Source organism: Sus scrofa, chromosome 17 (assembly GCF_054392235.1).
Source record: "Sus scrofa isolate SSC_HxYL_T2T_F1_AM1 chromosome 17, Sscrofa_HxYL_maternal_Yorkshire_Landrace_v2.0, whole genome shotgun sequence".
Lineage (NCBI taxonomy): Eukaryota > Metazoa > Chordata > Mammalia > Artiodactyla > Suidae > Sus > Sus scrofa.
Genome location: NC_139399.1, coordinates 43,662,849 through 43,675,872, shown reverse-complemented (window position 1 = coordinate 43,675,872; position 13,024 = coordinate 43,662,849). Strand labels below are relative to the sequence as shown.

Below are 13,024 nucleotides of genomic sequence, written 5' to 3'. Positions count from 1 at the left end.
CCACCCCAAGATGCACAGAGAATTTGAAGTTATTCTTTCAGAACCTTAACTACGTACCTCAAACATTTGAGAACCAACTCCTTTGGTAGAAACTTAGAACATCCTAAACTGTGCTCCATGTGTTAAACACCAATCTCTCAAATAACCAAAAATGTGACTTCTACTTAAACTCTCTCAGGCTGTTTCCCCATTAGTACAGGAGTAGGAAACATTTATGTTCCAATGTGAGGAGTATGATGCCTGCCTGGAATATAGTTAGCACTCAATTAAACGTCAGTTTCCATCTTTTCTTCCAGATTTAGCTAAGCTAGAGTAAGAAGCAACTCTCTTAGTCTACACAAGTTCCTCAAACAACTTTCTGAAAAAGTCTGACATGAAGACTGAGAAGAAATTAAGTGCCAAAGAAAAATTTAAGCATTTTTAAAAACACAGTCCCAAAGAAGCCTGGAGCATGTACAAATCTCATTTTCCTAGAACCCTGGTGCTTTAAGATCATACTTTAAAAAATGTTTACAGCCTTTTTGTTAAAACATACATATATTGCCTTAGAAACTTTGAAACTATCACCCTGCCCACCCCTCTGAGCTATAAAATCATCCCAATGATAGTGCCTCCAAACTTCTGCTCCCTGACCTTTAGCATTTACCACTTCATTCTTACAGGGCTTTGAACTTGAGGAGGTGGAAGGACAAAAGGCAGCTTATCTCTTAGGCATTAAACCAGAGTCTGACAGGGGCTCCATTAACAATCAAGTTCTTTTTCTCCCTGAGCTGCCTGAGAATCCTGTCAGAATGAGGAATACCCTATTTTTCAAAGGCGGATCCAGGCCATCCTTGAGAATTACTCCAATAAGGAAGCTCTTACCAACTGAAGGGTCAAAGCTTCCATCAAAACCAAATTACTGCAACCATTAACCAAAACAAATGGTAACCGCTCTACTAAGGAGGCCGTCTATGCAGTACAGAGTGGTACAGGATTTGCCTCCAGTATACTCCAAGTGATTCGCAAAATAACAGGAAAGAAAAATATCCAAGGCTGACTTACTTCTCACACAGGAGAGTCTAGACAAAGGAATGTGAGCACGGGAAGGATATTCACTGAACTTTCACTCTAGGAGGTTTTATGCCTTAGGTGCTTGGGGCATAGGATATGGATGGCAGAATCCAGGAGACATGAAGAAACTGGGCCTTCACGCTTGCTTCAACCAGAGCAGTTTCACAGTTATCTACTTATAAAGTTCCCTTTCATGGGCTGAAAGATTTAACACCTGAAGTATTTATTTATTCAGTTATTTATTTATTTATTTTTAGGGCCACACCCACGGCATATGGAAGCTCCCAGCCTAGGGGTCCAATTGGAGCTGTAGCTGCTTGGCCTATATCACAGACACAGCAACACGCAACCGAGCCGCGTGTGCAACCTACACCACAGCTCACGGCAACAATGGATCCTTGACCCATTGAGCGAGGCCAGGGATCAAACCTGCGTCCCTCATGGATGTCAGATTCCTTTCCACTGAGCCATAATGGGAACTCCCATATGGCTATCTATTTCAACTTCTCAGTGTTAGAGACAGAGCGGTATAAACCTAGATATTCCATAGAACCTGAGGCACTAATACTGGAACCCAGACCTCAACCCTAGTTCAGCGCTCTTGCTACCACCATATACCATTCATTCATTCTGGTACAGAAAAGAACGATCACGATCAGAAACACCAAGATAATCAACACAGAGTAAAGAAATTCAAACCAACTGCCCACAATCTATCAAAGGAGATGAATCAATGTTCAAAATGCTAAAAAGAATAACATGATATCTAAAACATACCTAAGACATTTAAACTGTTTCTAATGGCTCAGTTTCTGCCTTCACCAATTAGAGGAACCAGATTACAGCCATGGCCTGGGGTTTATTTCTGGTGTCAGCAGAGTCTTTCACAGATTTATGTAGAACTGCCCCTAAGAGGGCAAGAAAGAAAGGGTTCTTAAAAGTCAACTTGCTGAGAAGAAAAAAACAACCCAGAATATGCATATTCTACAATAAAACATAAAAGAAGGGTGAATTACAACAACTAGCTGATGCTATCTTCTACTTTTCATTCAGCCAATATTTTACTACATATGTATTATTTGCTAGATACAGGAGATACAGTGAAAATAAAGCCCCTGCAGTGACACCCTAGTGGAGGGAGGCTAATGATAATCAAGCAGCCAGACAAAGTAGGACTGTGAAAGAATCAAAAACCCTCACAATGTTGTAGAACTGAGATAGGTAGTTAGAGAAAGCTTCACTGTGAAGACACTTCTAGACTAAAAACCAAATGACAAGACCAGAGCTTTCCAGAGAGAGGGGCTAGCAAGTCCAAGGGCCCTGAGGTGAACACAAGTTTGGGGTGTTTGAGAAACTGAGTGAAGGCCAGGTTGGCTGAAGTATAATGACCAAGGGGAAAGGGCTAGAAGAGCAGATCAGAGAGGTAGGCAAGGGCCAGGAAAGATAGTGGTATGATGTGATTTGCATTTTTAAAACATTACCTTGGTTGCTGTGCACCTATCAAAAATCAAAATGGATTCTGGTACTGCCTTTCAAATAACAGACTCTTATGATTTGACTGTATCGAAGTCTAGGCTTCCTCCATGTGTTCTCCATGGTATTTAAAGGTAATATAAATAGTTCTGGAATTGCTCTAAGTGTGGGGTTGTACATGAATAATTTAATTGTAGTTCTATAAATAACTGCAAAATTGCAATGATTACTTCCCCCTCTTCCTCCACTTGCTTTTTCCCTTTCTTTTATTTGCAAACTCTGGATTTTAATGGATGGATACCTCAAGTGTGGTCATCTATTTCTTTTACTAAGAGTTTTTAAAACTCTTTAAGGAACTCCCTGCTGGCGCAGTGGGTTAAGGATCTGGCATCGTCACTGCTGTGGCTCTGGTGGTTGCTATGGCATGGGTTTAACCCCTGGCCCAGGAACCTCCACATGCCACAGGAACAGGGAAAGGGAAAAAAAAAAAAAAAAATTAAATATTCTACATATAAAAAGATTCAACTGGGCCTGTTAACCGAATTAAAGGACCCTGAAGGCTGAGCCCTATATCAGCACATAAGGATAATTAAGTGCGAAGAGTCATGACATCTTGATTTGAGCATCATTCTACAATAAAACGGAACAGTGTTCAGATGACTGCAGTTATGCCTGACAGTGAGTGCTGGAATGTTGACTCACCAAGCCAGGTTAACCTCACCAATGACACAACCATGCAGTCACAAAAGTAAAGTAGTTCAGTGCGAAAGTCTCAAAAATACAGAACACTATAAAGGAGCTCTCACTGGTTTCTATAAGGATGGGAAATCCCAAGTGTAAAAAACAATATAAATCCCTGGCCTCACTCAGTGGGTTAAGGATCCAGCATTGCCATGAGCTGTGGTGCAGGTCTGACGCAGCTCGGATCCTGCGTTGCTGTGGCTGTGGCACAGGCCAGCAGCTGCAGCTCCGATTTAACCTCTAGCCTGGGAACCTCCATATGCCGTGGGTGTGGCCCTAAAAAGACAGGAAAAAAAACAACAAAAACAAAAAGTGAGCCATAAAGAATGGTTTTAGAACTACAAAAAATTTGAATATGGGCTCTATTATACACCTCTGTATCAGTTAAGTGTCTTGACTATAATAATGATATTGTGGTTATGTAGGATAATGTCCTTGCTCTTCAGACACACATTCTAAAATATTTAGGGGTGAAGTAAATTGTATGGAGGAAAAAAGCATACACATGTAAAGAATAAAGCAAATGTGGCAAACCCGTAATAATTAGGAAGAAAAGCTGGATGGGGTGTTCACTGTAGTTCTCTACTTTTTCTGCAGATTTGAAATTTTTTCAAAAGAAAAAGAAAAAAAAAAAAGGATGGAAAAAAAAGGGGGGGGGAGCACCACCTTCTTTATTCACCCACTCTCTGCCCTCAGTAAGTTTACACTCCCACTGGGGGAACGAGACAAGCAAACCATGAACCCAAAAAGAGCTCAAAGACTATCAGAGGAGTGAGGTACAACTCCAACGAGCGAGCCGTTAGGAAGAATAAGCAACTTAAAGCCACACACAGATGAGAGAATGTGCCAAGCACAGCTTCAATGAAATGTACCTCAGACACGACATGTAGACCAACAGAACACCTTCAAACTTAACAGCAGTTTTAATGGAGTGCACTCAGATACATTAAAATTAATAAATTTAATTTAGTTCAAACATTTATTAAATGTGACTATGCCAAGAATTCCACCCAGAGCCAGATTACAAAGACAAAACTCAATTCCTATCCTTAAGGTGTTGACAGAAAGAGGTATTTCTCTCCACCTTTAAAATAGAAATGTTCCTTTAAAAGACATCTTTGTAATATATATAATATACATAAATTATAACTTCACATAATTACATATAATTATATAATGTATAATAATATAATAGAAAAATGCCATTAATAAGCAATTAAGGATAAGGAACCTAAAGAAATATCAATAAAGGCTACCATTTATTAAGGACTGACTCTGCCAGGGATGAGTACACCATAAAGAGGGGTTCAATCTGTCTTAGGTTACAAAGCCAGATTTTTTTTTTTTTTTTGTCTTTTTGTCTTTTGTTATTGTTGTTGCTATTTCTTGGGCCGCTCCCGCGGCATATGGAGGTTCCCAGGCCAGGGGTTGAATCGGAGCTGTAGCCACCGGCCTACGCCAGAGCCACAGCAACGCGGGATCCGAGCCGCGTCTGCAACCTACACCACAGCTCACGGCAACGCCGGATCGTTAACCCACTGAGCAAGGGCAGGGACCGAACCCACAACCTCATGGTTCCTAGTCGGATTCGTTAACCACTGCGCCACGACGGGAACTCCGCAAAGCCAGATTTTGAACTCAGGGCTCTGTCTCTTCCAAGGCTCAGTTCCTGACATTACATTTTAATGCTTTTTCTTTCTTTCCCTCTTTCCTAAGTTAAAGTTGATTTACTATGTTGTGCCAATTTCTGCTGTACTATGCCATCTTTTAAAGTCCAAAATATTACAAATAAAAATAATATACAGAATAGCACAGCCATTCAAACATAAGATACACCTAATGTGTACCTAAAGATCAAGTTTTATGACCATAGGTTATATAGCTGGTATTTGCTCAAGTGTTTAAATTTTGAATTAATTAAAGAAAATAAGTCTATCAAGAAAACAGGACTAAACGGGAAAAGCCTATGTATAGACCACTGCAATTTTTAACTACATTATGGACAATTTTAAGGATCCACATCAAATTTTCATCACTATCAACAGGTCAACTATGTCTAAATTAGAAGTCAGCAAACTATATTCCAAGCCAAATCTAGCCCACTGCTAGTTTTTATAAATAAAGTTTTACTGGAACACACCTATGCCCATTTGTTCATTAATTGTGGCTGTTTTCCTGCTACAAATAAGTCGCAGAGTTGAACAGCTGTCATAGAGATAATGCGGTGGTCCACAAAACCTAAGAGATTTATCATCTGGTCCTTTACAGAAAAAAAGTCTGCCAACCCCTGGTTTAAATGATAGCCAGATACATCACAAAACAGCTTGTTCATTTCAGCTCTATGTAAGATTTATTATGAACTCTACCCGATTTAAGTTATCTTCTTTTGTAATTAGTGTCACGATAAATGCTAGTGAGTTTTTAAATTTCCACAAGTATTTTCACATTGCAGTTATTTTCCATAGAGCAGGTCTCACTTAGCTGCCCAGTAATTTATCCTTCACAATAGTATTACAAACAAAATCCTATTAAGGCATATTTACAATTACCCCCATACTTACTTATCCCTCTACTGCACACAATCTGCAAAGATATAGACAAGGAAAAACTGAATATGGACACAGTAGCTGATATGACTAAATAACTCCTAAACCCTGTTCACACTACAACATCTCAATCAACATGCCATTTCGGAACAACAGGCTCAGCATCGCCTTCCTATTAGAAATGTAAATTCATGGGCCTCATTCCAAATCTACGGTGATTCTTAAAAGTTTAAAAACCACTGCACCAAAGGAGAGTTTATATTACGTACCTTGAGTGTGAAAAGGCTGATTCGGCCAGGCAGTTTATAAAATAACCCCTCTCCTCCTCTTGAATTGGAATGCAGCATGGCATTAAGACAAGCGAGAGGGGATGTCCCACTGTAGAAATATACAATAATGAAAGAAGGTCATACAAATCAGTATGCCTACTTACTCAAAGATCTAATCCCTTTCCACTTATTTCAAAATCAAGAAGAGGAAACACATATATAAGAAAAGATCCCATGACAAGTATTCTACTTTGAAAGCAGCAAGAGAGGAACAAATGAAATTCATGTAAATCGCACCCAGAGAGCTCTGGGAGAAGACATGTTATGTGTTATTCCCACTCCACACCTCACACTTCCTTTAGTGCCTTTTGACAATACAAACCAAGTTCTCAAGAAATTTAGAAAAACTACACAATGATTTTGCAAGTATATTCAGAAGTTCTGGGAAAAAAATTACCCAGTATTTTTATACCCCCAACTTTTAAATTAGTTTCCCCTCTATATTTCAACCTCCATATCTTGCTCAAAAACAGCCACATAACATTTTCAACACTAAGACCACAGAAATCAATGATGCTACCCCAGGAAAATAAGCTCACCTTTTTTTTCTCAGTTAAATATTTCCTTACTAAGCACACAAAAGGAAGAGTATTTCATTTGCTTTTTCTCAGATGGTTTTTATTTTACAGCTACTCAGGAGCAATAATTTAATAAAAAGAAAAGTCAAATGGATTTAGTACCCAATAATGCTCAAACATTAAACGGAAAAAAAAGAAAAAAAAAAGGATGGCATATTAAGTTATTTCACGGTCCCTGCTACAATAGTAGGTTGCAAAACAATGACAACTCACGTAAGTTAGAGGATACTTACTCAATCTTAAAATAGAAAACTGTCAAAAATACAGACAAATGCCCATTATTAAATATTAATTGAGCTTGGCACCAGCATGTTGATATGAGGGTTCACCCGTGCACCTTCTCTTCCTCTCTCCAGCATGTTAAATAAATATCTTAAGTAAAGCCTCTCAGCATTTCCAGAACTAGAGGCCCTAATTTATGCAGAGTGTTAAAAATAAATTCTAAGTCTAAGAAAGCCATTAAAAAAAAAAAAGCTCTATTACTTATTCTGCTTTGGAACACACTGGATGCTAAAAAAAAATTCACCAAGAACCAATCTCTAAAAGAACCTTTGTGCAGAATCTGGAGTATCAAGTGGGTGTGCTAGCATCTCTGCTACAAGGGGGAACGACATGCTGGCAGAGTCCTTCTTCGAACAGTGTTAACTCCTACACACTATACCTCTGTCTACAAGTTACAGAGCTGCTCACACATCACCAGTCACCATGACTGCTTCACAATTCCTATAAGAGCTAGAAACAGAAACAAGTTAAGGTTCTCAATGCCATCTGTCCCAAAGGAACTAATTTACCTTCTATAGGCATAGTGGTCCAACAGCAGTGCAGACAGCAGCATGATGGGAAAGAGCCCATAAAAAACAAAAGTAAAACACAATTATTTATTAACACCACAAAGTGCACAGGCAGTATTTATTTTAATTTTTTAATTTATTTATTTATTTTTTTTTTGGCTTTTTAGAGCCTCACCCACAACATATGGAGGTTCCCAGGCTAGGGGTCCAATCGCAGCTATAGCTGCCAGCCTGCGTCACAGACACAGCAACGAGGGAGTCCAACCACATCTTCGACCTACACCACAGCTCACGGCCATGCCAGATCCTTAACCCACTGAGCAAGGCCAGAGATTAAACCTGCGTCCTCATGGATGCTGGTCAGATTCGTTAACCACTGAACCACGAGGGGAACTCCCATAGGTAGTATTTAAATGAATGTGAGCTAGACAGTTCTGAACTTCCCTCCCCACAAAATGTCAACTAGAGAATGTTTGAACTGACAGCTGAAAAGTGAGGATCTTTTGACCCTAAAAAGATCAATTTCAAGGAGCTAAAGCTTAACAGGCAAAATATATGCTGTTTGTTCTGAGTCCTAGAAGGAACCATGTTGTGCTTCTCTTTCATTTAAATTTAAAATTTTTTAAATTTAATTTACACCTTGGGGTGAGGAGAGAAAGGATTCACATCAGTTACTGGTTTTTATTCATGCTTGCGATTCTTTCTGTGTTTCTAATTTGTTGCTTCTCTAGGAAAAATACATCATATGATAAGAAAATCAAGGTCACGCCCCAGTTTAGTATGCTCATATCATGAATGGCTAGAATCAGTAGTGGGAAAAAAAAAGTCAGTGGATTTTATGGTGATGAGACTTCTCTGATCCTAAAACAAACTTCACAGATACGGTAGAGAGAAGGGTAGGTTTAAACACGATGGAGCCTGTCAGTCTGTTTCTTCTCTATCACTGAAACTTACAAAACAGAGTACAAGAGAAAATGTGCTGACTCCTTACACAAAAAATAAGCTCCATGTTCAAATTTATGGAAGAGCAAGGATGGGGATAGCTGCTACACCGCTAATGAAAACAAAGGTTGTCCAGCCATCCCCACCCTCCACTCAGAGGACACACAACATAGGAGATCTACTGAAAGACACATGTCCTATAAAACCATCACGTTAAGCACCAAGAGCAACACAAACCTCATTTCCTTTAGTCCTTCTGCCTCTATGACCTGCAGAATCTGCTTTGGTGTCATTGGAGCATCTGAGTAGTTTTCTAATACCTGAAGAAACAGAAATGTTCTGATTTCAGTGTGCAACTTCCATTTACGTCCATCAGCATAGAACATGGGCTACAATTCTGCTACGAGGTTAACACTGCTGACAACTCAGTTTTTCCAGTCAATTTTACTTTTGAAACCAAATTACACATATATCTACTCCCTGAAAGTGACTGCAATTACATGAAATATTCTAGTTCTCAATTCTGAAAACACACTTCACCTTCGCATATATGTTATGGTATGTGGGGCCTTAGCAACCTTGAATACTGCTTAACTTGATGCTGTTAATATGGCTAAACTACAGAATACAAAATGCTACACAATAAATTATAAGACAGAAAAGCATTCAGATCTCCTTTCCCAAGGAAGTTTAACACCCCTAGTTTTTAAATGATAACTTATGCCACTGGGTTGTAAAATTCTGCCGGTAACTGCCACAGTACATTTTGCCACTTGGCAACATGATGCTACGTTTCTACATGATTGGTGCAAGCAAAACCATGAGAAATGGAGCATTGTTTATATTAGTAACCTCTATAACTAAAGTCATGGCAGCAGTATCTCTGTGAGCAACCGGGGCTTTCTGACTTTAAGAACCTGAGTTGTTAAGAAATGTTATCCTTCTGAGGGAAGAAAAAGACACGCTGTCAATATCTCTGCACCGTCTCTACCAGTGCAGCTGCTGAGGTTACTTCAAACCACGCCAACATCTTGCAGTCTCATTTAACAGTACCGACTAAGTACTGTACTGCTCTGCCACAAAGGTAAAGCAGAAAGTCTGACAGGACTTCTCCAAGGAAGATTGTGAGCCCTGAGAACTAATGGAAGTCAAGTTTTGGAGAAGTAGGTGCTGAAATAAAACCTCTATTTACCGTAGTCCCATTTTTAGCCTCTCCTTGTTCAGTTTTTATATTCTCTTTGGGTAACACTATTATCTTTCACAGTGTCAACTCTTAGCTAAATTCTGGTGACTCCCAAACCTCTGCCTCCAGCCTGGATATCTCCCCAAGCTTCAGATATTCAGTTCTATACTGGATGCCCCCATGATCCTCTGCTCTCATTCATTTCCCCTTTTCTAATCTTCTTTTCCTTGGGTGGAAGTCTGTCTCACCACCCAATTCAGAAACCTAGGCATCATCCTTCAGTCTCACCTATCCCTCAGTTCCCACAGCCAGTTTCTGACCCAACCTGACATAACAGCTTCTTTGCTAATATCCCTGCAACCAGCCCTGCTTTCCTTAAATTCATTCTCACGCTACTGCCATCCTTCATTCAAGAGACACATGGAATACTTCCTTTGTGCTAGGGACAATTTTAGAAATTCATCAGTAAACAAGATCAAAAACTCCTGCTTTTGCAGAACTTAACCCACCACAGCCTGAGGTCAGTCCAACAAAATAAACCTGACCTCATCACTTTCCCCCTTTAAAGTCTTTTGACAACAACCTATTATGTACAGTGAAAGTTGAAGCTTCCAAAGAGACCACTGGCCCACTGAAAAAGCAAAGGCTCTAGAACCAGACAGACCCGGATTCAAATTCTGACCTGCTAAACTTGGGGAAGTTACTACCCACTCTGAGCCCACGTTCCCTCATTTGTGAAAGAAGGATACTGATGGCCTCCTCTCAGAGTTGTTTTAGAGATTAAAGACAGTGCAGTCAGTGCCTAAAATGCGATACAAAGTAGGTGTGTGCTGGCCTGGCACCCAAGGCCCTTAGAATCTGGTCTCTACCTGTCTCTCTACAGGACTGCCCAACTGATACTCCACAAACTTTATGTTCCAATAACTACGTGTAGTTCTGCCCAGTGTCCACACTCTCCATCCTGCAAGTGAACACACACACATTCCTTTATTTTGTTACCAGCTCCTGCTCATCCTCTATGATGGGCCTAACTCCTACTCACCCTTCAAGATTCAGTTCAGAGAGCACCTTCCTCCAGGAAGCCTTTTCTGTTCTCTGCCAGACAGAGTTAATCATCTCTTTTCAGTGTCCCACAGTTGCACAACACATATAATTTATCTTCCAAAGTAGGACACTTGAGAGTAAAAGGAGGAATTATTCATAATTATGCCTAGACAATAAGCAGCAACCAGGATGCCTATTACCATTTATGCATCTATGATGGCACTTACCATGCCTGTAATGAAATTCTATTCATGTGTCTGGACCTTCTCCAGCCCCAGAAGACCATAAGCTCCTCAAGGGCAAACCTTATTCATCTTTGCATTCCGAAAACCTAAGTGCCAAGTTAAGCAGTGTTGATGTGAACATACCCACAATAAATTCTGGTACAGGCTACTAATGCTCACGGCCACACATGTAACTTCTTCTTCAATACTAACTGTGAGCTGGACTAGCAAATTTTTGTATGATGAATTTTTTTTAAGAAGCATTGACTGAAAAATTAGTTACCAGTTATCTAAACAGCAGTCAGGAAGAGCCTGAGAATCTAAGACAGAGGAAACAAAAATCTCTAAAGGGAAGTTACATCAAAAGATACAAAGTATTCGCTTTTATTAAAACTGTATATGCCTTCAGCTTTTAGTGTAAGAACAATTCACCAGTGTTCTATCCCTAGTCTGTCTTTCTAGAGTATACTTTAAAAAAAAGTATCTCTTCTCCAACTTCAAAGGGGGAAAAAATGTTTGATGTAAGAATGGTCAGTCATGAATCAAAGTGAAAGAGAAAGCATGCAATGCAGAGGTTCTCAAAGCAAGGGAGAATCCATTTAAGGGCATTCAATTTAAAGGGAAATCCACTCAGCTATTTCTCCCAAGCAAACTGTTCCTAACAAGCAGGAGGATTTATACCCTACCCAACCCCCATGAAGTCTCTCTCTTACATCTAGGAAAAAAAACGCTAGAAAATGTTTGAAAGAATATCTACTTCTCAACAACATAATTAACAGTGACAAAAATCAACCTCTTGGGGTTTACTACACTACTGAAATTGTCCAGAAATCTCTTCTTTCCTACCAAAATAGATTTTAAAAATGTTCCTGGTATTATGCTAGCCACCAATCTCAGCAAGGTCGGGGGCAGTATGAAACTGCCCCCAAGTCAGTGCACCTGAGTGCCATGGCAAGAACTCCAAATTCACCTGTTCAAAGAGTAATTAGATCCAATCTACGATCCAACCATTACAGCTCACTCAGGTCAAGCTGCTTGCTCTCTCTCCAGCGTAAGCGCTCACAAACGCTCCAGCACTTGTTACACCGTTTTTTTTTTTTTTTTCAATGAGGGGAGAAAAGTTCTTGCTCACCCACCAACTGATCCCATCCAAAGAGACCGAAAACTCTAAACAAAGAATAATAAAACATACGCAGACTTACACACCATAGTCCTACAAGTCAGCTTCCAGGTATCTAAGTGCACCAGAAAGTAATTCCTATTCATGTTAATATTTTTTAAATGAATAACCATAGAAGAAAAAGAAGATAAAGAACATACCAGGATAATCTGGCAAGAGTTGAGACAATGGTAAAACAGAAATAGCAACCTGGATACTGAAGTGCAAATAACAGTAAATTCAAGAACCTAAAGAGACTTAACAGAACAGTGGACCCCAAATTCCTAGTGCCTTTCAACCAGGAAGAGCTAACAGAGCTTTGAGACAAGCGGACTTTAGAATTCCGTCAGTACATAACACAGGATTTAAAGGTACTTTCACCTACCTCTAACAAGTAAAACTCTGGCAAGCAAATTTCCTTCTGGTGCCCAAAGTCATAAACACCTGCATAACAGAAACTCAAGAGGAGAATTTCAATGAAAAGACCCAACTCAAGGAGAAAGAGAGCACGGCCTTCTGGCTCTCTCCTACTCTCCTTCAGGCCTCAATTTGTTTCCAGGTGAAGAAACATTGGAAAAATCCTAAAGTTAACAAGAGATCCTGAAAGCTAACCAAAACTTCCAAACTTGACTGAATCTGAGAAAAATATTTAGGTACCTCGAAATCTTCATATTTCATATGCCAAACCAAAACAAGTTAACTGAAGCACAAAACTTCAACACACAAACTAATTGCTACTTCTGTTCCTTGGGTAACAGATGCCTGGGGAAGATGATCAGGTACTCCAAATTTTTCCTATAAACTAAACAGCATTAGTTCTTTTTAAGTCAACGACTGAGTTTTACAGGCTCCAAGAAAGAAAAAGTTGAACCATAGTTTTCTAAAAACCTCAAACACACGTTCATCTTCTTCTGCACAACACCTCTGAGGCAAGAACCTCACTCTCCAATAAAATGAAAGA

At 39.6% G+C, this 13,024-nt stretch overlaps 1 protein-coding gene across 3 annotated transcripts in view; it reads right to left on the bottom strand.

Annotated features, from left to right (window-relative positions):
* ASXL1 (ASXL transcriptional regulator 1) overlaps positions 1 to 13,024 on the bottom strand; it is an 81,358-nt gene that overhangs the window by 66,797 nt on the left and 1,537 nt on the right. For 2 of the 3 annotated variants that reach the window (XM_085003533.1, XM_085003532.1), the window contains exons 2-3: positions 8,691 to 8,773; positions 6,083 to 6,191 (exon numbers count right to left, since the gene is read on the bottom strand). In XM_085003533.1, coding sequence (XP_084859659.1) covers positions 6,083 to 6,191; positions 8,691 to 8,773 — 192 coding nt within the window. Of the gene's footprint in view, positions 1 to 6,082; positions 6,192 to 7,511; positions 7,571 to 8,690; positions 8,774 to 13,024 lie in introns of those variants that run through there. The other variant, XM_085003531.1, reaches the window with a different exon arrangement.